The following is a 24357-nucleotide window of genomic DNA, read 5'->3' on the forward strand; positions in this document are numbered from 1 at the left end:
TTTGCAAGCACCTAAGCACTGTACCTTGATCTTTGACGAAGAAGTTAGTTGTTACAAGTGGTGGAACTTGTCCTCTCAGGCCAGTGACAAAAGGTTCTGAACCCCTGTTGCTCCTATCATCTTCTATTACTTGGATCTATGATAAAGAAGGGATAGATAATGAATCATGCATCACACTAAGAAGCTGCACAACTTTTAACAATAATGCAGAATATTAGGCCTTAGGTGTTCCAACACTGTTCTGTGTACAGCCACATGCACAATATGAATATTTAACATATACAGGTAAGTGTCTACAAAACAGGAAGAAAAATGGAGAGGTTTATGAAAACTGCCAAAATAAAAATGAGCCAACAGTTTAATATCGATAACTTGCATAAAAAAAGAACCTGCAACTAAATTGTAGTCTGACTCTTCAATTCTATTAAAGGCATAATAACTTCAATGGAACAAGAAGCAGACTTCTTTTGCATTTATTGTTTTTTGTTCAATCTGCATCCCTAACCAGATAAGCTAAACAGATAGATTTCTAATTGACTTATCTGGGAAGTCTTACATGCACAGCAGACATACACAGAAGCCAGAAATGTGGCTCCTTTGTGTAACAGAGGAGGGTGGAGAGTAAAGCATGGTTTTAATGGGTTGCCTGATACTCCATGCTCAAATGTGTGCGTCTTTTGGGGTTTAGGATGGCATTGAGAGTTTATCGTTTAGAAAACAAGTATCACAACATACTTACAACACAAAAATGGTCTATTTACACATAGTTACATAGTTAGTCACGTACACAACATACAAACGGAGGATATTTATCAATTTTGTTCCAAAGCTAAAAAGCAACAGTGAAGATGATCATGAAATAGATTAACTACAATGTCACAGCTTCAGACATACATTCCTCCTTCAGCTCGTTTAAAGTAATACTGATCCGGACCAAGTCTTAATTATCAGTCTGTTTTAAGTAAAAATCTGTCTTCTCTTCATTAATAAATCAGTCACCGACCTTGCAAATCTGTTGCAGTTGGCTGCCCAGGAATTCAGATTCACAGGTTGCAAATATACTGTACACCTATTGCAGAGGCTTTGCTAAGTGAGGGGCAGCATGATCTGCATCTGTCTCACTTATTTGCTTGAACATTCCCCCAGAAGGTTTATTCAAGACAGTACAATAACCCACTGCGGCCATTCTGAATGCACTAGTCACACCGGTGTAGTGGTTAGCACTTCTGCCTTGCAGCACTGAGGGTCCCCAGTTTAAATCCCGGTCAGGACACCATCTGCAAGGAGATTGCATGGTCTCCCTGTACTTGTGTGGGTTTCCTCCCCCACTCCAAAAAGGCATGCTGGGACCCCCCTTTTAACCAAAAATCACAGCAGCATACAGCTCTGCATTTGGATTTAAAATCATTTTACATTCATTAAACAAACTTGTTTTTCATTTATTACAAATACAGCTTATCTACTTCCTGGTCCAGTTCTAGCAAAATGATGCAAGTGCCAAAGCATTGCATTTTGGGAAGGTTACAGCAGCAGACCATTGCTGGGAAATCTCAGGGAAAGGCATTTTCGTCCCCTGAGATGATGTGCATGGTTACATGTCCTAGTCACATGTGCCAGAGTTCCAGGAAGTAAAGAGATCTAGTAACCTGCCCTTAGTTAACATGGCAGCTGTCAGAAGACTGGGAAAGAAAAGAGAAATAAGGTACGCAAAGAATAAATAGGCAGAAATTATCTAGAAGTATCTGTTTATAGATTGTCATTACTAAACATTTTTAAAGATATGGGTGACGGTCCGCTTTAACTGACCTCTATCTAACCTGGCCTTGGTATGTGTGTGTATAAATGCATGGAAGATAGGGATCTTAGATTGTAAGTTCCTTGAGGACAGCGACTGATGTGAATGTGCAGTATTTAAGTGCAGTGTAAAATGTCTGCACTAGACACACACACACACCACTTTTTTATTTTTATGTTGCAGCCTGATACTACAGTTGTTTACATTCCCTTTTTCTCATTTATCTCCACTCAATACCCCATAATGACAAAGTGAAAACAGAATTTTAGAAATGTCGGTGAATTTATTAAAAAGAAAAAACTGAAATATCACAAGTACTTAAGTATTCAGACCCTTTACTCAGTACTGTGTTGAAGCACCTTTGGCAGCAATTACAGCCTGGAGTCTTTTTAGGTATGATGTGACAAGCTTTGCACACCTGGATTGGGGGATTTTCTGCCATTCTTCTGCAAGCTCAGTCAGGTTGGATGGGGACCGTCTGGCAGCCATTTTCAGGTCTCTCCACAGATGTTCAATAGGGTTCAAGTCAGGACTCTGGCTAGGCCACTCAAGGGCATTCGCAGAGCTGTCCCCAAGCCACTCCTGTGTTGTCTTGGATCGTTGCCATGTTGGAAGGGGAAACATCGGCCCAGTGAGCTGTACAACAGATTTTCATTGAGGATATCTCTGTACTTTGCTACATTCAGCTTTCCCTCAACCCTGACCAGTCTCCCAGTCCCTGCTGCTGAAAAACACCCCCACAGCATGATGCTGCCACCACCATGCTTCACTGTTGGAATGGTATTGGGCAGGTGGTGAGCAGTGCCTGGTTTCCTGCAGACATAACATTTAGAATTGAAGCCAAACAGTTCAATCTTGGTTGCATCAGACCAGAGAATGTTGTTCCTCACAGTGGGCTTTCATGTGTATTGCACTGAGGAGAGGCTTCCGTCTAGCCACTCTGCCATAAAGGCCAGATCGGGGAGAGCTGCAGTGATGGTTGTCCTTCTGGAACTTTGTCCCATCTCCACACAGGATCTCTGGCACTCAGTCAGAGTGACCATCGGGTTCTTGGACACCTCTCTTACTAAGACCCTTCTCCCCTGATTGCTCGGTTTGGCCGGGCGACCAGATCTTGGAAGAGTCCTGGTTGTGCCAAACTTCTTCCATGTGAGAATTATGGAGGCCACTGTGCTCTTGGGAACCTTCAGTGCAGCAGAGATTTTTTTGTAGCCTTCCCCAGATCTGTGCCTTGCAATAATCCTGTCTCTGAGCTCTGCAGGCTGTTCCTTTGACCTCATGGCTTTTGCTCTGATACAGTATGCATTGTCAGCTGTGAGGCCTTCTATAGAGAGGGGTGTACCTTTCCAAATCATGTCCAATCAATTTAATTTACCACATGTGACTCCAATCAAGGTGTAGAAACATCTCAGCAATGATCAAGAGAAAGAGGAGGCACTTGAGCTAAATTTCAAGTGTTGTTGCAAAGGGTCTGAATACTTATGCCAATGGGATATTTAAGTTTTTTGCAAACATTTCTAAAATGCTGTTTTCACTTTGTCATTATGGGGTACTGAGTGTAGATTATGAGAGGAGAAATAAAAAGAATGTAAACAACTGTAGTATCAGGCTGCAAAATAACATAATTGAAAAAAGTGAAGGGGGACTGAATACTTTGACTGCACTGTATATATACCTGCAATAGGTCAATAAATATTCAGTGTTTCTATAAACAAATTGGTTTGTATGTGTATTTGTACAAAATATAGTCGTGGTTCATATATACGGCTGGGGAAGTTCTGACACCTTTAAGGGGTACACAAATAACTTTGTACCAGGTTATAGATAGCTGATGGCTGTGCAGGCGCAATAGTTAGAGAATTCTGCGATTCCATGGGCATGCGCACTAGCTCCATCTTGTGTACATCTTCCGCTGGCAGTCACTGGACGTCGCCAGTCAGAGAGCTCGACACATTGGACCTATCGAGAGAACACCGGCTGTCAGAATATAAGAGCCAAGCTTAGGAGATTCCTCTATCTATGATGTTTAGCGCAGGCTCAATTAAAGAAATCTTATTGTATGACCGGCTTAAGGTCCCTTACACGTCAACAGTTCAGGAAAAAATAATTTGCAAGTCCTTAGCTGTAGATTTGTTTGGATTCAGTGACTCAAAGAGCTGGAGCCAGTGGGTTGGTTTGACAGTCAGACAACTAGCATTTTCCAGAACATCAATGACTATATATCTCTGAAGTAGAGGATTTGTACACAACAAAGAGGAATCCACATGCAACAGTTTATATGTGGAGCACAGAGTGTTCCATTGCCATCAATAACAGAGTAGCAATTGTGTAAATGGGGATGAATAAGGTCACATATCACTGATGGGATGGACTACAGAACTGGGTAGGTTCAAATGTCACTAGATTCTCCTCAATGGTTATTTCGAGCAGCACAAGAATATTGCTTAGGAATGTCACTGCTATGTATTTAAAAGACTATTCTATATTTGTCTGAACATCTTAGGAGTCACGAATGTGTACAGACATAAAGCTACCTAATAAAGTTTGTTTAAAAACTGAGACAAAAAACGCAGTCCGTGACACTCATGATGCTTTCACTACCATCTTGCATATCTATATTCTACCGCATCACCCAATTCCTATTCCAGTCACTCTGTCAGGAGACAGTAAAACACCATCCGGAAATATAAGCTCCAAGTAACTGAGACTTTTACAGAATGTCTTCATCAAGGTATGCAGGGAAACAAATAATAAATACAAACCCTAGATCAGCCTTTCATAAACCTTTTAACTCCAGAGGAACCCTTGAAATATTTTTGGGATCTCAGGGAACCACTGCTAAAAATATCAATATCCAGTTTGTGGTACATAAAAGGTGCCCATACACCTTTCGATTATCGGATGAAACTTTTCGTCCGATGATCGAACCGTCGTACGATTTTCGTACGACGGCCCCATCCTGCCCCGATTATCGCAAGGTTCAATCAGCGGTAGTTAGAAAAAAAAACACCTGGACGACTTGCGGTAATTGACCGCAATTATTTTCGTTTGCGCATGCGCAGTGTTAATCGTACGACTTTTGACGGACGGAAACGCCACCAACCATGCGAACATCGTACGATCAACCAAAGTTTTCAAACATGCTTGACCGTCAAAAGTCGTACGATTGTACAGTACTATCGGTCGGGCACTCTATTCACACGTTACGATTGTCGTACGAAAAGTCGATCGCATACGATTATCGTACGATAATCGTAAGGTGTATGGGCACCTTTAGCCTGATCACAAAATTGTAAGACGACACTTTAAATACAAGAATATGGCATACCTAGATTATTCGACACCCTGGGCAAATTCATTCTAAACTCTCCTGGAGGGCGAGAGCTGACCAAGGATGTGGTGAGCAATGCAACGTCTTGTGCCCCCAAGGCAAAAAGAGCACTTAAAAAGGAGAACTATGAGGGGAGTGCTTTTCACTCACCTCATAGTTCTAGCCGACCTGTGACAATGAGACTGTCACAGGTTGGCTCAGTAGATCGGGAGGTGAGCGAACACATACCGGCGTTCGCTCACCTCTCGATCCTGTCACGGCTCTCTGCCGTGACAGGGGAGGGGCTGGATTCCCCGCTCCGATCCGCCAGCGCTGACTGGCGGAACGGACGGGGGAGGGTACAGCTGGCTCTGCCTCTAGATAGGCAGAGCCAGCTGTCACTCACGCAGCTGGGCGGATCCCGGCACAATTGTCGGGATCCGCTTCAGCTGCGGCGTCTCAGTATACCGCGAGCAGGAGCTTGCGGTATACTGCGAGCTACAGCTCGCGGTATACTGTGCTTAGGGTGACGGGAGGACGCTAGTTTGTGTCCTCCCGTTACCCTAAGGAGAACAGCCTTAACCCCATAGTTCTCCTTTAAGCTACTAAAACATTTTAAGGGCACATTTAGATCTATACATGTGCATAGAGGGTGTTTTTTGTAGCTTAAGGCAGGTGCATTGACATGCATTATTGATGTGTGTTCCCAATACATTTTTAAATTTAGGATTTGGAGTGGATACAGTTAAAAGCCATTAACCAAAGCTTGTTAATCCCTGTTGCCCATCTATCAAAAACACGGGCTATATGCATTATGATGCATTGGCATTCACTTGTATAGGTCTCCCAATGCACTAAAACACAGAACAAAAACGGACATGCCGTATTTACCAAAACATGTGTTGCACCGCAGTGCAGAGATGGGAACAGGTTAGGGCTACAGCCAACTAATCGATTATGAGAATAGTTGTACTATTCAACTATTCTAATTATCGATTAGTTGATTGGATCCCCCAACTCTCTCCTCCACGCTTGGAGGAGGGAACAGCAGTGGGCGGGTACAATAGCCAGCCTGCTGTTGGCTATTGCAATTTGAAAATGGCCAATAGCAGGTTGGCTACTGCACCAGTCCACTACCTGCTGTATTTACATTCAGCTGCCGTCTGCCGAATCTTGCCACTGGCAGCCGTCATTCCCTGGCTGAAGCTATTCAAGCGCCATGTGCTTACAATACAATTGGAAAAATATATAAAAAAGGAGGGGGGAAAAAAAGTCAGTCATTTTTAGTTTCGGCCTGACAAATTCTACTGCAGGAGGTGCGTTACAGTGCCATTCATTTCAATGGCACCCCGAACGCACCTCCCACCCAGAGTGCGATTGCAGGCACTGGAATGCGCGATACCGTAATGCCATGGGTTCCAGTGCAGTGCAATTGCAGAAAATTGCGCATGCAGTTTTATTCCGACGTAAACTTTATGTTTGCAACACTGCATTTGTGTATTTTATTTTAAATTAAGGATGGTATTTATTTAAATCGAAAAAATAAAATCGTCCAACTAACCGATTATGAAAATCATTAGTCGCTGCCCTAGAACAGGTACTATTTTTTTTAAAATTATGAACCTGGACAAGTGTTTTAGCGATTTGTAACCAGTATGATAAAAGCCAACAGTGTCATTGGGCCCTTAAAGTGACACTAAACTCAGGAGTTAAATGTTAAAAATGCATTCAAGTACCTTTACTATTAACAAAAATGTATCTTCTTTGTGTATCACTCTGCTGTAGATCCTCAAATAATTTCTGAATTGGTGCCGACACTGTCCTACCTTCTGGAGGGTGGCTACCTTTGTTCCCCATGGTCCCCGTGTGTGTTGTAATGTAGCCACCACTCCAAGCTCACTCCTGGGATGGATTACAAGCTCATGTTTAATTTATGAATTGGTATTGAGATTGTAGTCCATCACATGGGTGATCTTCGAGTGGTGGCTACTTTACAACACACACAGGGACCATGGGAAAAAAAGTAGCCACCCTCCAGAAGAAAGGACACGGTCAGCATGAATTCAGAGATGATTTGAGGATCTACAGCCGAGTGATACACAAAGAAGATACATTTTTGTTAATACATAAAGGCACTTGAATGCATTTTGAAGATTTAACTCCGGAGTTTAGTGTCCCTTTAATGACATTTCCCAGGCCAGATTACCAGGCTACTATATTATAATACTCCACTGAAATCAGTGGGGACATGCTTACCTGCGCTCGACGTGGTTTTTAAACATATGCCAAACGCAGAAAAATGACACCTGTGTAAATAAGCCCCTAAATCTAAGGACCAGCTACAGGTGACTAAACCAACATCAATAGAAAAAATACCTTTAATAGGTGCCACAAGCTTTTTTTTCTGTATTGGCTGCCTTGTTTTATCATAACACACTGTTATAACCATTGGCTGGCAGAACAGACAGGGAGTGGGGGGAAAAAAAAAAAGAGAAATAAAAGCACATCCTGCCCACCACTTGTGGTACACAGACATGGAAAACATGTTTCAGTGAATTTACTACTAGCTAGGTAACCACACTAAGGGAAAAAAAGAATGAGTGTCATTAGGATGATGGTAGGCTACATGCACTGGTGAAGTGATTAGCATGCGCAGGGTACAATCACACACAGAACAAGGAAAGGAAAGGACACACTATTCACTTACTGGACTAGGAATTGCATCGGGGTCTATCCTGTGCCTTGATTTCTGCTGGGGTGGCAGTTCATTAAGTTGCTTTATTGTTTAAAAAGTCGAACAAGAAGCGATGCCACAAAACAGCAAAGAGAGAATGTTTAAGGATAACAAAAACAGAAAAAAAAGAAGGGTACAGTGTTATAATTCCCTACCCTCTATTACAACAAGAGGAAGATTGCAGAAGCATAACATGCGTTTAATAGCCTCACAACAGGAATAGTAATGGACTTTGGGAAAGAATTACAGTGCATTTTAAAAAGGATGCTAGAACACAGGAGGGAGAAATGAGTAAAAGAGACTTGAGCAATGCATTTGGTTCACGCATTGAATCAAATACACTGCAATGGAGTTCCATCTATTCAGACTGATCAACCACTGAACACTAAACATTGTACTGTAACTGGAAACTAAAGATATTTCACTTATTTGCATGAACTATCCTTTAAGCAAGGAAGAATAACTTTGTTAGCTACCTCAAAAGAAAAAAAGACATTCTGTATTTACGTGTAATGAAATACACAGCAGTTACAGGTTACATCAAAAAACCTTACACATAGCACAGTGCTAACATGCAAATACAAAGTAACAACAAACATTTAAACTTTAAAGCAGAACTAAAGTATATTTTTTAATACAAACACTCTGAAATCACCAGTTTCAAATTCTGCATGCATGCAATTCTGAAATTCTGTGTTACCTTTTGCTATCTTATCTGGTCTGTCTTCAGCATTAGTACAAGTTGATGAGGAGGCGCTACTATCTGAAGGAAATGATATAATCACTCCCTCACAGGAAGTTCCCTGTACTAACTAATTATTATTATTACTACCAGGAACTGGGCATTAAAAAAAAGAGAATTTCCATCCCCACCCAATCCTCCCTCTTTTTTCCCTCTGTTAAGCCATTTGTTGCAACAAATAAGACGGGGGAACACAGGGCAGGACTGGGGGAGGCCACACTGTTCTGGGCATTGATGGTCTCTGCCCCTTATCTAAATATAGGAGCATACTGACATTCTAAGAGGTAGGTGTAGAAAATCTGTGACTTCTGGTCTGTGAAGCTTGCAAAGCTGAAACCAAGAGGTCAGAGAATCCCAGGTCCTGCACAGCAGTTGCGAGACCTTCTGGATAAATCACAAGACTCTTAGTTTTGCATGTGTGCATACATACACTATTTTTAACTTGCAATTTGAGCGCTTATATTAAAAAGTGTTCTACTTTAATATAATTCAAATACCTTTAAGAATACAACGTACGCCATGTTACCTTACAATAACTTTTAACATGACTGCAATAACTCATCAATGCATACAGTTGTATTTGTGATTGATTAGATCATACAAATCTCATGTCTGGCCTTTTGCTGTGCGATTTTTTTTTTATCTCACCAATGCTAAGGAACACTTACAGGACTAGGGATGGAATCTGGGTCCAGCCTCTTCTGTGCAGCAGGAGGACCTGGAGGACCCTGAGGACCAGGATGGCTTCCATAATTTGGAGCTTGAGGATAAGCTGCGGGATATCCAGGCTGCGGAGCCCTAACTTGTCCAAAGGAACCTGTGAAAGTGGCACACTTTTTAGGTTTAAGCTAAAACAGCATTCAAGATTATACCACAACTGCATAATGTAAACCTGAAGTGCTAAATCCTTACCCAATTCATCATACATCAATTTATCATATTAAGCATACATCTAAGTGGAAATGTTGTCTGCCAAGATATACTCCTTTGGTCTATGTGGCCTTCTACAAATGCATTGATCAGAAAAGGAGAGTTAATATATTGTAAATTGATCACTAGATTGTGCTATTTTCCTAATAGTGTAACCTTTGAGTTGGGATACAAAATAGGGTACAAGAAGTGCTTGGAGCTCCTAGACATTTTTGATATCTTAGTACAGTAACAGAATGACAGCTTAAGTTCCTGGAAACATTACCCTGCCACTGGTGCCAAAAAACTGAGCATCAATGTAAAAATAGCTATACAAGGATGATAAGATAAGATTCACATTTTATAAGAACGAAACTGAGGTTTTTGATGTTTTGTTTGAAACTATTGTGGTGGATGGTTTCATTTACAAATAAATAAGTAAAAATGTAAAATCTAAATCTAAAACCTGCTATAAACAATAATGGTATGATAATTTTACAAACTTGTCAAGATACATTAAAGCACAATTCCTGGGCAATCTTAATTCTTAATTTATTAGACCCACAGGAAACATTTGTATCTTTAAAAGATAGCTGTATTTCCCGCCCTGAGCTTTGATAGTGATCAATACAGGAAATTGCAAACACTACATTATTTATTAAAAGGCTGTCAGCATCTGCATTGTATGGGCAAGGAGAGAAACAAAGAAGGTATTTGCTTGACAAAATTCTTTACTTCAGTGTCTTCACTGTCAGATTCCATCCCACGTTACATGCGATTCTAAAGAGACGAATTTGGAAAGCAGAATGCATACGTAGGGATCCCTGATGCCTGTCTGACTGTAAATGTGTAGTTAAGCTCACACAGGGGCTGTCTGCTTCTAACAGTTTGTGTTCTTCAATGAGTACACAAGAAAACTATTCTTGTACAAAAAAAAAAAAACCCACAACATTTGAGGGTTTTCTTTGATACTTGCTGTACTACCCCTCGAGTCACCGACCTGAAACATGAATTACGCACAGGAGTTCAAAATGTATGCTTGCCGGAAGGTTCAAGGTTAGATTCACTTGTGAGTAAATCTAGGATCAGGATGACAGCCTCAGGACCTGCATCTTTAATGACCAAGTCAGCGCCCACATATTTTTTCCTCCGGTACCTTTACATAAGCTAGATTGAAAACTAAAGTTCCCCTCGGGTCCAGTTCACAAAAATTGCGGGGCGTTCCAGAGCGGTAGCTGCCTGGAAAACACTATAATCGCACAGTAAACTCCCCCATTGACTTCAATGCCCCGCCACGCCCACTCCCGCTTAGTTCAATATGCGACTACAGTGCGTTCCAGCAGCTACCATTCTGGAACGCAGCGCAATTGGTGCAAAATACCCTTAGCTTTATGTTCCTATAGATATGGTAAACACGTCACCCTGTCTCCCCCTAGGTGTTGAGGATCTACGGTAGCAGGTCATTAAGGAAGAACACGTTGCAAAGGCCTTTAAAAGTTGAATTCTCAAGCAGAGCATATAGAAATATGGAGCAAGGTTTCCATAAGTACTCTACAAAAGCGGGGGAAAAAGGAGTAACACAAAAAATTATATATGATATCATTGTAAATTATTATGGATCGAGCTCCTGGGTTTCAAAAAAAAATCGTATACAAATAGCGCAAACCCCGTCACTGAAATCCCATAAACGGAGCTCTCCAATGAACAAGTATACAAATGTAATATAAAGTGTGTCCAAAAGTTATTTTAATTAAATGTATATCACCTCATACAAAACATTTAAAACCACATATAGCTTCCCTAGGATGACCCAATGTAGGACAGAGTGATCAGGAGTAACGTTAGGGTTAAAGTGCCCGCACGATAATGCAGCAGTTACTGATTAAACGGATACACCGTTGTGAAGCGATGGATACAATTGTATCGACATGTGCTGGAATTACTCACTCATTCAGTTGTGGCCACAAGAAAGAAAGTCCCCACTTCCATAAAGGATGTCTTGATGGTGTTTTCAATAAAATTATTTGTAATCCCGGTGGTTATTTCTTTCAAAGGTTAATCCAAACCGGCGTCACCATGCACTTATGTGAAGGACAGCCCGACAATTCCCCCTGTGAGTGCGGCCGCACATTAAGACAGGGATGGACAGAGTTCCACGGGCGGAATCTCCAATAAAGTGTTTGATCCAAAGCCCGACTGCTGTTGGAAAGATGTTCCCGAGTGAAAACTCCACTCAATCCAGATTTTGTATTGATGATCACATCTGAGTGAAAACTCTGGATTGAGTGGAGTTTTCACACGGGAACATCTTTCCAACAGCAGTCGGGCTTTGGATCAAACACTTAACCTTTGAAAGAAATAACAACCAGGATTACAAATAATTTTATTGAAAACACCATCAAGACATCCTTTATGGAAGTGGGGACTTTCTTTCTTGTGGCCACAACTGAATGAGTGAGTAATTCCAGCACATGTCGATACAATTGTATCAATCGCTTCACAACGCTGTATCCGTTTAAATCAGTAACTGCTGCTTTATCCTGAGGGCACTTTAACCCTAACTTTACTCCTGATCACTCTGTCCTACATTGGGTCATCCTAGGGAAGCTATATGTGGTTTTAAAAGTTTTAAATGTTTTGTATGAGATATATGTTTCATTAAAATAACTTTTGGACACACTTTAGATTACATTTGTATACTTGTTCATTGGAGAGCTCCGTTTATGGGATTTCAGTGACGGGGGGTTTGCGCTATTTGTATACGTTTCCATAAGTACACAATATCTTGAACTGTGATATTAAAGAATAGAAACTGTGTACATTTTGTTTTACATACAAGCTTTTAGGTCAGACGAGTACAACATGAACCAAAATGGATCAGTGCCAATCTCAATTTAATGGTCACTGTGGCAACACGGTGTAGACATTCATCTCTGCTTCAATCCCAGTGAGCTTTGGCAAAGACTTGGAGGGCCAAAATACCTCCAAATTACCAAATAAGCTCAAAGACCACCTTTTTCATGACATGCTGTACAGACAACTGATACTGGAAAAGATGGATAATAGTGTGTGTGTGTAAATGTTTGGGTGGCTTGCCAGAGCTGCATTTTTACCAGTCTGACCATTTAAACTGTCAACTTTAGCAGTCCAAAAATACCCAGGCCCAATGTGTTTTCCATTCCAACCACTAAAGGACAGAAACACTGGGACAATCAGTCAAGCACAAAGACCCTCACCCCGAAAACTGATACAACAGCCTTATTCTGCCACATGCAATATACAAGTAGTACTCACCATTTTGCTGAAGAGGAAATCCTCCCGGGCCTGTAGGCATTGCAGGTGGTGGCCCCTGAGGACCGGTCATTGGAGGACCTGGTAGAACCCCAGGAACAGCAGGCTGGGACTGATTAGGAGATATATGATTTGGCTGAGCTAAATGAGGTCCAGTCAGAGGCTGTCCTGGCATTGGAGGGCCGTGCAATGTGGTTGGTGGGGGAGCTCCAGAAACAGAGGAAGGATAATTTAAAGGGGGAGCATTTTGTTGAGGAGGAAAACCATGTGCAGAAGGATGGCGTGGTTGAGGTGGTGGTCCTGTAAATTGTTGTGAAGTGGGTGGCTGAACTTGTGGTAAACTGGTAGGAGGCATTCCTTGTGTCAAATTCATAGCAGAGGGGACTTGATTGTTGGAATAAGGGTTATAGGCTCCTGATCCGGAGTGTGGTGGAAGAGGACTTTGCGTGCCTGTGGGGATCCAACAGATCACCAACTGGTTAATGGCATAACTTAGGACACACAAAACACAGTTTTAAGCATTATTTTAAAGCAATGTAAGTGAAATGTTTTCTGTTGCAATCTTCTTTAAAGAAGAACTCCAGGAAATGTAAAAATTACCCGCACTGCAAGGGTTAACTGCTCGTTTTGGTCTAAGGCCTTACCTGATCCAGGATCTTGTGGTAGCGAGTGCTGACCGCTATCCCCCTCCACTCTGGCGATGGAAGGTCCCTCGGTGTCTTTATGTCTAATGCAGCCTTAGACCACCGCAGCCCAGGGGAGAAGAGGCTGCAGGAACCTGTCCATCAGCCAAGCATCAGGCGAGTATATTTTCTTTCTTGTGGGGTAGTCCCACTGCAAGTGTTAATTGTTACATTTCCTGGAGTTCTTCATTAACGGTTTACATATGCAATATATACTAAAATATCCACATTTTACTAGAAAAACCAGCACCCTAATATTTTGTGTTTAATATACATTGTTATATATTGTATGTATCTATCAGTCCTGTATAATGTCAGTCTCCAGCAAGAAAGAGGATATAAACTTTTCCTTGTGTCAGGTTTACCCAACATCTATGCTTTGAGTCACTAACCAAAAATAGGCATGCAAATCTGTAAAGTCAGAACTCCACATGCTTATTCCAGATCAGGAGAATTGATGTACTGAAGCAAAAGCAATTTCAAGAGGAGAAGTGAGGAATGGCAGCTGCCAAACTTTCATTATGATGGATCCTGACAAAACAAAACCTGATACGCCTACTTGTCCTGGGTTGGTGATGGAAACAGAGGTCAGAGGATTAACTAAACTTATGAAAGGCATGTACGGTAAATAACACAAAATACATACTTATAAAAGAAGGCATTATATAGTTTTCCTTTAATACATTCTGTGGAGTGCCACTGCACAATTCCTTTAAGTATACATTGTGAACTCATATTAGGTGTCTTACCAAATTGTAGTGTTGTTTGTGGTGGACCAGATGTTGTTACCCCAGTAATATGCATTCCCATCATTTGGTTGTTTAGTTGCTGTGTACTAGTGGAAGTTGGAGGGTATTGCTGAACATTAGCTGACTGTGGAGGAGCTCCTGCTTGTTGCATGTATGGTTGAGCCATAGGTGGTCTGCAAATCACAAAGAACACAGTTGTTTGGTCAATATCCTCAAATATGCCCCTGACATACAGGATCATGCAGCTTTGATTTAGCTTGGAAGTACCAGAGCAGTGTAAACGCCTTCAACATTGTCCTATTCAAGAAGAGCCAATGGTACTGCTCAGTGTATCCTTGAGTTGTCTGTGGGGAACCTGTGACAACTAACCCATCTGAACACACAGACTGACGGTTCCAGTTTTTTCTGTGTGTTTAGGAAGCAACACAAACATTTACAATTAAAGTGCTGTAAAACCTAACAATGAACTTATCTTAGGGCCTGTGTCAACAGACTTTGAGCTTGTGTTGATGGCATCAGTTTCAAATGCTTCTGAGGTAATGAAGAATTTATTGACAAGTGCATCTGACAGCCTTCTGACCTGCAGTAGACGTGCTTTAAGTGTTTTTTTTGCATTCCTACAGACTTGTATGGATATGCAAAATCTGCTTAAAGCGAACATAAACCACCCAGGCCCTTATTTGGATACAGGCCCACCTTTGCTTCCTCTGGTCTATTAAACATACTATTGACATGCGGTTATATATGCTTCAAAAGTGCAAAAGCTTGTTGATTCTGCCAGAAGTCCAGTGAGCTTGTAACTTCTCAGTGCATGCGGTCTCTGGTACACTAAAATCCCAGTTCTACCCAGTTCACCTCTGTGTTCTACAAAACACCCTTTCCTATGTTATGGACATTAGTGTTCTGTAGTCTTACCACTTCCTGTCCTAGGGTAACAACACTGCTCCTCCATAGCTACAGTATGCTGGATAAAAGTGTGTTACTTGCAAGATCCCCAGGTGTAAATAAAGGGGGGGGGTGGTGCAAAGCCTAAAAAAAAAAAAAAAATGCAGCCCCCACATTTAAGGGCTGGTAACCTGAAATATATTACAGATTCATTTTTGGGTTAAGATACACTGAAAAACTTCTGGCAAACAAAAAAAAAATACATGCATTCTTGACCGTTTGACCAAGCAAAGGATTTTGAATTTTGTACAGTCTTGTGATTTACAATGCATGGCCAGACGACAGGTAACATATACAGTAATTCATCTTTCTATTTCAGCAATTCAACTCCACCTCCAGTCTACTGATTGGTCAGCAAGCCTCATCAACTCTGTCCAATTCCAGCATAAGCGTGCCCAGAAATAAGATGAGAATCCAAAACTGACCAGCAGAGGACTGTGTATGGCTGTGCAAAATTCAAAATCTTTTGGCAGCTAAAACAAACATATATACTAGTGCTGCACCGTTATCGGTTTTTGGGCATTGAGTACGAGTACTGATATTTATCTTTTGGTACTCGCCGATACCGAGGAGCGATACTCATACTTCTGCTAGCACGAAGCCGGCTTCTTGTGGCAATCAGGAAGCCCAGTGGCGTTTCATTGCCTGCCGCCCAGCTTTTCGATTGGCCGGGAAGTGGACTCCATGCTGATTAGCTAGGAAGCCGGCTTCTCGGCCAATTAGCATTGAGCTGGACGAACATCATGGAGCTGGCTTCCCAGCCAATCAGGACACTGCCTGGCATCCTGATTGGCTGGGAAGCCAACTCCCTCTGTGCCCAATCAAGTTAATTCCCATTCTCATGCAGCCACTGTACCCAATCAAGTTCATTCCCATTCTCATTCGGATGCAGCCACTGTACCCATGCAAGACAGGGTGACACTAGCCGCATCTCTCAGCAGCAGTCTATCCTGTATCCAGTGACAATCATCTATCATAAACAGCAAGTAATCGTACGATTACATGCTGACTTCTGCTGACAGATGCAGCCATCCTGTCATTAACCTGATTGGGTACGGCAGCTGCATCTGAACAGGGACACCTGTAATGCATAGGTTCCTGTGACAGGGATCCCTGAACACGCCATATAAATGCAGCCTTAATCTCTACCGGTCAGGATGGTGCTGTGTATCAATACTAGGAGGGATGCAAATCTACAAAGAAAACTAGATTATAATATAAAAATAAAAAAAATTACTTTAGTCTGTTTCATTCTTTTAATCATCACCCCAAAACAAGTGTCAGATAAAAGAGCTGGTTTCATGAAAAGGAATTATAAAGAAAATGACAGCAAGCGGTTTTTTAGGGAAAAAAAAAAACCAATCAATAAAACACCAATACTGTTATCTAATGCTGTCCTGGAAGGTGACTAGAGAAAAAAAAATTGCATACCTTTGCATCTGGGCTCTTGATGCTGGTCCATTCTGCATGTCACCCTGACTGAAATGACTATACTGCAGCTGTTCCGGAGGGAGTGACGTTCCTGCTGGAGTCTGGGCCCCTGATGTTGGTGGAGCTCTCACGGGACCTAACAAACAGTAAAAAAGACACTAAGTGTAAGCTACAATTAAATGCTCCTTACATTACCCAACAGACTAAAATAATGAGATCCCTCTGGAGCCTACAAAGTAGTACTTGTATATTGCAGTGTTACAGTATCTCCATAAGGAGGACACACAGTGCTTTTAAAAAGGGATGCAAAACAAGCAACCATTACAAGCTCAGACCCACGAAGTAGATACGTGTGCTAGATAAAGGAAAAACATGTCATAAGTGAAACATGGGGGCTGTTGTTTGAAGGCCTCCCCAAAAAAGTTGTATGACTTTTACAGCAGTCCGGTGTCTCTCATGACAGGTCCCCTTTATTAAATACCGAGAAAGCAAACTAGAAATGAGGCACGTTCTACATTCTATGCATTACAACAAAAACAAGCATAACAATTACCTATATAATGAGAGGTAACAGGAGAAGAAGTGCCAGAGGTGAGAGAATCAGGGGACCCCTTTTGAGGGAATCCTGAGTTAGAAGGGAAACCTGCAAATGCAAAGTAAAAGACAGAAACTGCATTTAGGAAAGGAAAACCACGTGCAACAGAGAACAGCTTTAAGAAAAGATACTTTGATTATTTTCTTCATGGCACAAATTCTGAACCAGAACAACAAATGTTTAGAAAACAGAGAGAAACATTTTGGTAACTTCAGTTCTGAAAGTCACATAAAAGAAGCTGGGCACGATGATGGTTGTATTAAATATTAACACATCAACCGCCGCTATCTAAGCCACGCCCCCTCACACAGGAAGCTGGCCAGAATGCGATACAGTGTGCTCCAGAGGCTAACCTCTTTGAAATGCCATGTTTATGGTGTGAAACGGCCCGAGAGCTCTTGATGCGTATTGAGGTAAGGTGCTGTGATGTTTTCTGGAAGCTATGTACAGCACCCCGTCGGCCCCTCCCACTAGCTACGATCTGCCTGCATTGCATAGAGAAGCACAGGGACCCGGTGATGACATCACGGGGCCTAATGTAAGGTAGTTAATGAAAATGGAAATGTTTTATTTATACAATATTTTTTTATTATATATTATTTATAACAAACAGATTTATGTTTTCAAGTTTTACACATCTGAATATTATGATAAATGATTATCATTATTTTTAGAGGTGCACCGAAATTAATTTTTAAACAACGAAATTGAAAATAAAAAAAAAACGTCAGGCTGAAAGAAAACAAACATTTTTTCTAACCTTTTCAAATATTTTATTTGTATTTATTTAATATTTTAATTTTTTTACTTTACTTTTAGGGGCTTTGGGGAAATATTGGGGGTCTAAAGACCCCTGATATTTCCCTTTTAAAATAGAAAAAGAGATTGAGGACACAGAGTCGGCATTTTGCCAAATGTGCCATTTTCGGATGATACGTTTAGTCGGCCAAAATTTTGGCGCATCCCTAATTATTATTAATAGTAATAAACAGAACCAGACAAAGCAAGTTGCTGCAAGATACATAGTAAAAATATGTTATCTAACAGGACACAATTGAAGTAAAGTACCTTGTGAAGGAACATGTTGTGGATAGCCTTGTAGCGGCCCATTATATCCTGGGTACTGCTGACCTCCTGGCATTGGTTGACCCCCATACATTGGTTGTTGAAACCCCCCAGGCTGGGGCTGCATGTAAGGGGTAGCTAAATGAGGTGGCTGGTTTACGTTCATCTTGTGTACATCCCCAGACTGGTCCTGTAACAAACAAAAAGTAGTATAGCGTCAGTCATTACAGTCTGTTGACAAGTAAATGATACATGTAAAGAAATATATACCTAAATCTTATCTGTCTTTTAAAAATGATCACATCTATGAAACATATCCCTAAACCTCAATTCTCAAGCCCGACACATAATATGCATGTCCAAAAAAGAGCTTGGCAACTTCCAGGGACACAGAAAGCACTCACAGGTTAGACCATTAAAGGACTGGAAGAAATGTTCCACTTGAAAACATGGCCTTTCTTCAGATTTCCCTTGACGCTTCAACCACATGAACTGGTATTAATAGCTTTGGTCACCAAATCAACTGAATGATCAGTGACTCAAATAAAGCTGATAATAATGCCCGCTACATTGCCCCACACAGTGCTGGCGGCTATCACTGCCCAACTCCCATAGGTGGTGCTCGATCTAGGACCGGCATGTTAGCACACGTGGCAGCCCCAGCTCTGGACCAGAGAGACTCTGCTGTCCTGACAGGTTCTCTTTAATTTAAGAAAGGACGATCAGTGTATCCCTGTCCATGTCAAGAATACGGACATTTGAGGAATATAATAAATGTGAGTTGTAGTTTTCTCAGACCTAACACTACAATAGAGTTTGGTTACATAATTATCTAAAATACACTGTATTCCCAAAAGTTTGTGGACAGTCCAATTTAAAGAGCTCAGGAGTTTCCAGTGGGTACCATTACTACAAAGACATTTGAGACAATTACATACTTCCAACCTTGTGACAACACTTTGGAGGCCCTTTTCTGTGCCAGTATAACTGTTCCCCTATGAGCAAAGCCATCTCCATGAAGACATGGTCTGATGAGTTTGGTGTAAAGGAACTTAAGAAGCCGGCACAGAGTGCTGACCTTAACTGCATTGAACATCTTTGGAATAAAAAAACAAAACATCAGTAATGTTTATGTTTTTAGACAAGGCTTTCCTCAAATCACATACTCACATGCCGGGCAAATCCAAAGCTGCTATTGCAATCTGCTGCTACACACTGGGTCCCACGCCGCCATATTGGTCCTCCTCAGTTGGCTGCCTCTTCTGGGATCAGGCAGCGGGCCCGTCCTCGCACTGGCCGCTGTGTGGACGCTATGTAAACCTATGCACAACGGATCTTCAGCTTTCAGACGAGTACATATATAATCCCCTTTACAACAAAATACTGCTTTACACATGGCTAAACCTGTCTAGTGGCATACACTACAGCGCAGTTAAGCACAATAAAGATTGCCAGGGTTATTCCCAAAAGGGTGAAGAGTTTAGAGAAGTGATCAATCTAGGACAACATAGCTGAACTGGAAATAATTTTTCCAAATCAGCTACTTTGGCCTAGATCGTTCACTTCTCCTGCCTTTTCCAAACTCTTCACCCTTTTGGGAATAACCCTGTGTGTGTCCCCTACTTGCACAGTGCCTATCAGACCTATGTACCAATTTTAGTAAGCAGGTCAGTAGATTTAGTACTAGAGGTCTCCGTTTTTCGCATTGGGGGCCCTTTTGGCTACTGCAGAAGGAGTTACTTCAGCTTTAGGGATACGTAGGGAGAGCTTTGAAGCGGATGTAAACCACTTACACATTAGGGCACACTTACTTTAAAAGTGTGCCCTTCTACAGTGCTGTCGGATTGATCTTTGTTCATTGGTGCTGTCCCACACCATCTTCACTGCCAACACTTCAGAGTTCTCTGAAGTCCTCCTCGCCCATTGGGTCGTCAATGATGTAACTTCTCCTGCGCACAGGAATTATATCCTCCACTACACCCAGTCCAATCCATGACATCTTAAAGATGCTGAGAATGGGCTGTGTACACTGTACAGCATATGCGCCACACAGTGTACACAAAAAAGTGGGGGGGGGGAAAGGCTAAAAAAAAAAAAGAGAGGAAGAAGATTTTTTTTGCATGTCTCTCCTTCCAAAAATCCCAACCTCCCAGCACTTTCCTTTCCGCTTTAAAAGAAACGTATCATGAGAAAAATAGAGAGGCAACAACTACCGACCAATCTCCGGTTGTCACGTTGACCCTCCGCTTCCAATATAATGGGTCTCTCATCCAGAAGACGCTGATAGGTGGGAAAGTTCTCTCTACTTCCTGGTTTGAATACTTTTTCTAACTCAGTAACATGCAAAGTATTGAAATCAGGTTAACGGCCAGGCAACTGGCTTTTTTAAAAGGTGGTCAGAAAAGGCAGCTCCTATATATTGCTCATTGAAACTTTAAAAGGGTAATTTTAGGACTGAGGAAAGTTTAAGAGGAAACCTATCTTGAGAGAAGTGGGCAGAAATCTCAAACCTCTGTAAATAGCACATCCCTGGCTGTTACGCAGACCCATTAACGCTAATATTTTTGGCTCGCTGACCGGAAACAATTCAGAATAATTTGAGGAAAAAATAAATAAATAAATAAATAAATAAATAAATAAATAAATACACTCCAGGTCAGTGGCTCAGGAAGTACTGAAACCAGAGGGTCTGTATGACAGTGAAGCAACTAGCATTTCCAGGAGAACTCAGCAATGCCAGCTTCATGTTTTTCTCAGTACAGGTTTCCTTTAAAGCGTAGCTAAACCCAAAAACAAAAATGTAATATACTACAGCTTATCAGTACTTGGATGTGGTGCATTTGTTTTCCCTTTATTGTCAACTGGAGATCCTGCCAAAAACGATTAGTGTCCTAGTGTGACAACGTTCCTCACTGTACTGTATCTAAGGAGGAGCAGAGGTGTCAGCCTGAGATGTGCAATATGGGAGAAAGTTGCTAAAGAGAACAAGTCATTAAAATAAAAACAATCCTCCTGTCAGAGCTGAATCCCGATCTCTTCAGACCGGCAAAGCTCTGACACTTTCAGGAGTCAGTTTGTACATTTGAAGAGCCAGCAGAGTTTTTTTTCAGGGGCCAAACGACACCGACAACTAGATGAAAACTCAAAAGTTAGGTACCACTAGTAATGTGTAGGGAGCATTGGCTACCTGACTCCTGGGATTCGTCCAGGCCTGGTGTGATGTCACTGCCAATGTGCACACTACTTTAAACATTTATCATGGTAAAGCTGTAATCATTTTCTAAGTTCGGAATGCTGTACACCGACCACAAAGCGTGCATGACTTTATAAATGGGGCACACACAGTGATATAGCAGCTACATCTTCCCTTATTCTACTTTACAAAGCCGAAATACAAAAAAACTCACACTTCCCTTTTTAATAAATCAATCCAAAATCATCACATAAGGCGGCAAAAAGCTAAACAAAACAGTAACTGACCTTGTATCATGTAAGAAATGATTGGACTCATTGAACGCTGTACAATAGTGGAGCTCTGATGTTTATAAACAATACTATACAGGCAGATAAAACCCAGACCACAAGTCCTGCTGGGCTAAGAAATCGTAAAGAACTACAGGAGAAAACAAAATGAACCCCTCACTGCATTTGGTCTGCTCGATTTGGTCTAGGGGTTGGATTAAAGAAGATATACTTACCTGATCCTTGGTCCCGCCAGGCTGCTAGACCTGTCCCTGCAGCCTGTTTTCTCCTGGGCTCTGAACCGCTGCCATTATTACATCTAATGCAGGTCCACTGAACAGCAATAGACGAGAGGACGCCGAGGGCAGCCAGGAATAAGGGAGGGAAGGGGGTGAGCAATCACCACTGCAGGAAAGAGGATTAGGTGAATTTATGTTCTGTACTCAGGCCAGTAAAAAAGGGTCCTCCTGCACTGCAAGGGTTAAATGCTCATTACATCCAGAGAGGTGATGAAAAAGGCGACATTATTATCTTATTGCTTGCTGCAGCAGGCTCCAGCGCTCTCCTCTTCACCCTGACGCTTTGGCATCCTCATGTACAATGTTTGTGCAAGAGGCAAGCATGTGAGCCTGGCTGGGTGGAGGAAGGTTGCCCAGACAGGGAATAAGGCAAGTACTTCTTATACTTCTTATCCCTCTAAAAGGTGCCCATACACTGCACGATTCTCGTACGAGAATCGCAGGAAATCCCGCGATCGTACGAGAATCGTGCAGTGTGAATGAAGGCGTGCGACCGTTTCTACTGTACGGTCGCACGTCTTTTGTCTAAGGAGCACGCTAGAAAACCAGCCGAAAAATCGGCTGGTTTGAATGATGCTCAAGAGACAAATGCCGAACGGGCCGGTGTGCGCACGCGCACACTGCCTGTTCAGCATTGCGGTCATCGGAAGACCGCCCCTCAGGGGGGCGGGCTTGAGATGATCGCAAGTACGATCTGCCTCTCCAAGATGGGCAGATCGTATGTTTTTTTAAAATTACTTTACAACCATCGCAAGACTAAGGTCTTGCGATGGTTGTAAAGTTTATGGCCACCTTAACCATAGATTTAACAGACATTTAAGTGTGTGTGTGCGCGCGTGCGTGTGTCAGAACAAGGGGAGTTTTTTTTTTCCTTCGGTCCAGAATTAGACTTTAAAGTAGAACTAAAGCAATTTTGTTTTCATTTCCCAGTGTCCCATTAGGAACATTTCCCTTCACTTCCTGTCCCACAGCCACAACAGAAAGTTGTAACCGAGAAAAAAGTAAAATCCCCTCTTAGTTGTCACCAGAACTACTGTCCCCATTGAAATATTTCCCTTCTATTCCTGTGACAGCTAAAAATAGGGGTTTTCCTTCACTTTTTTTAGTGATAACAAGGGGTAAACAAGCTCAACACTACAGCTGTTGTGGAACTACAAATCCTATGAGGCATTGCAAGACCCTGACAGCCACAGGCATGAGTCAGATGCATGATGGGATTTGTAGTCTGACCACAGCTGGGGTGCCGAGGTTGCCTATCACTGGTGATAAACAGTCACCAGGATAAACAGAGAAGGTGAATCTGCCTAAAAGCTATAACAGCCTGACAAAGAATTGAGCTCCTCTCTAAAACCAATAAAAAATAAAAAGTTGTGGCTGCAGTGACATAATGACTGCTTGCAGGTTACACACAGCTCAATGCAATCGATCATTCCTCTGACAGGTCATCATGTTTCCATGGTGATGGGAGGAAAGGTAACTATGCTTGGACAAGTTAAACAGATGAGAACTGCTCAGCTGTCTGACCTGGGGAATTTGCCCTCCTTTACCTTTACCCTCCTCCATACAGTACAACAACATCCTATTATGTGCACCGTCCCTGGAGATAACAAGACCTGGGTGGCTGGGGTTGGGGATACCAGGGATTACATTACCCCCAACCCCAGCCACCCAGGTCTTGTTATCTTCAGGGACGGTGCCCATAATAGGATGTTGCTGTACTGTACGGAGGAGGGTAAAGGTTACACGGTAACTATAAAAGTGCTACACGTGTCCCTTCCTCTGGCAGAGCTCACCAGTGTCTGTATATGGGGTTATCGGGCTATCAGGGGGCAGGTGAGGCTCCTGTCATTACAGGCCTGTGTGGCCTCTCCGACCCGAGCAATGACACACTCCTCTGACATACAGCACAAGATGAGCCTCCAGCCTGCCCCGAGTCACCCCGTTTGAGCCCCCCAGACCGGAGTCGCGTTGCCTGGGCCTCCCGTGTCCCCGAACCCCGCTCACCTCCTTCCGTTCCGGCTTCTTCACACACTTCCCCGTCCGCTTCTAGAAAGCGTCGTCTCCAGTTCCTAGCGGAAATGACGTTCTGTCTCACCCACTGGAGATGCTCAGCTTGTCAGGCTCTGCCACGTCCACACTCCGCCCAACCAGGGACAGCGGCCTCAGCAGGACCAGTGCGCATGTGCAGGAGACGCTGTCAGCTGCTGTACGCACGTGCGTACGAGCGCCGCCATCTTTGTTAGGGGCACTGCCAGTATATGCTGAGCTAGTGCAACAATTCCAAAACATTTTCAATTTTTGGAGCCAAATTCCCCTGTCTCTATTTGCTCTACAAGTGTCCATGTTA

The 24357-nt window shown here is 42.3% G+C and overlaps 1 protein-coding gene across 4 annotated transcripts in view; it reads right to left on the bottom strand.

Moving 5' to 3' along the window:
* The window catches only part of SEC24C (SEC24 homolog C, COPII coat complex component), a 42176-nt gene extending 18030 nt beyond the window's left edge, over positions 1-24146 (bottom strand). The window contains exons 1-9 of one of the 4 annotated variants that reach the window (XM_018566020.1): positions 24015-24146; positions 18253-18439; positions 17143-17232; positions 16590-16725; positions 14214-14386; positions 12785-13231; positions 9250-9398; positions 7813-7881; positions 25-136 (exon numbers count right to left, since the gene is read on the bottom strand). In XM_018566020.1, coding sequence (XP_018421522.1) covers positions 25-136; positions 7813-7881; positions 9250-9398; positions 12785-13231; positions 14214-14386; positions 16590-16725; positions 17143-17232; positions 18253-18415 — 1339 coding nt within the window. In that variant the 5' untranslated portion in view covers positions 18416-18439; positions 24015-24146. The remainder of the gene's footprint in view (positions 1-24; positions 137-7812; positions 7882-9249; positions 9399-12784; positions 13232-14213; positions 14387-16589; positions 16726-17142; positions 17233-18252; positions 18440-24014) is intronic. The other 3 variants (XM_018566021.1, XM_018566022.1, XM_018566023.1) reach the window with 3 other exon arrangements.
* Between the last annotated feature and the right edge of the window lie 211 nt (positions 24147-24357).

This window comes from Nanorana parkeri, unplaced genomic scaffold (assembly GCF_000935625.1).
Source record: "Nanorana parkeri isolate BGI_ZX_2015 unplaced genomic scaffold, ASM93562v1 scaffold908, whole genome shotgun sequence".
Classification (NCBI taxonomy): domain Eukaryota; kingdom Metazoa; phylum Chordata; class Amphibia; order Anura; family Dicroglossidae; genus Nanorana; species Nanorana parkeri.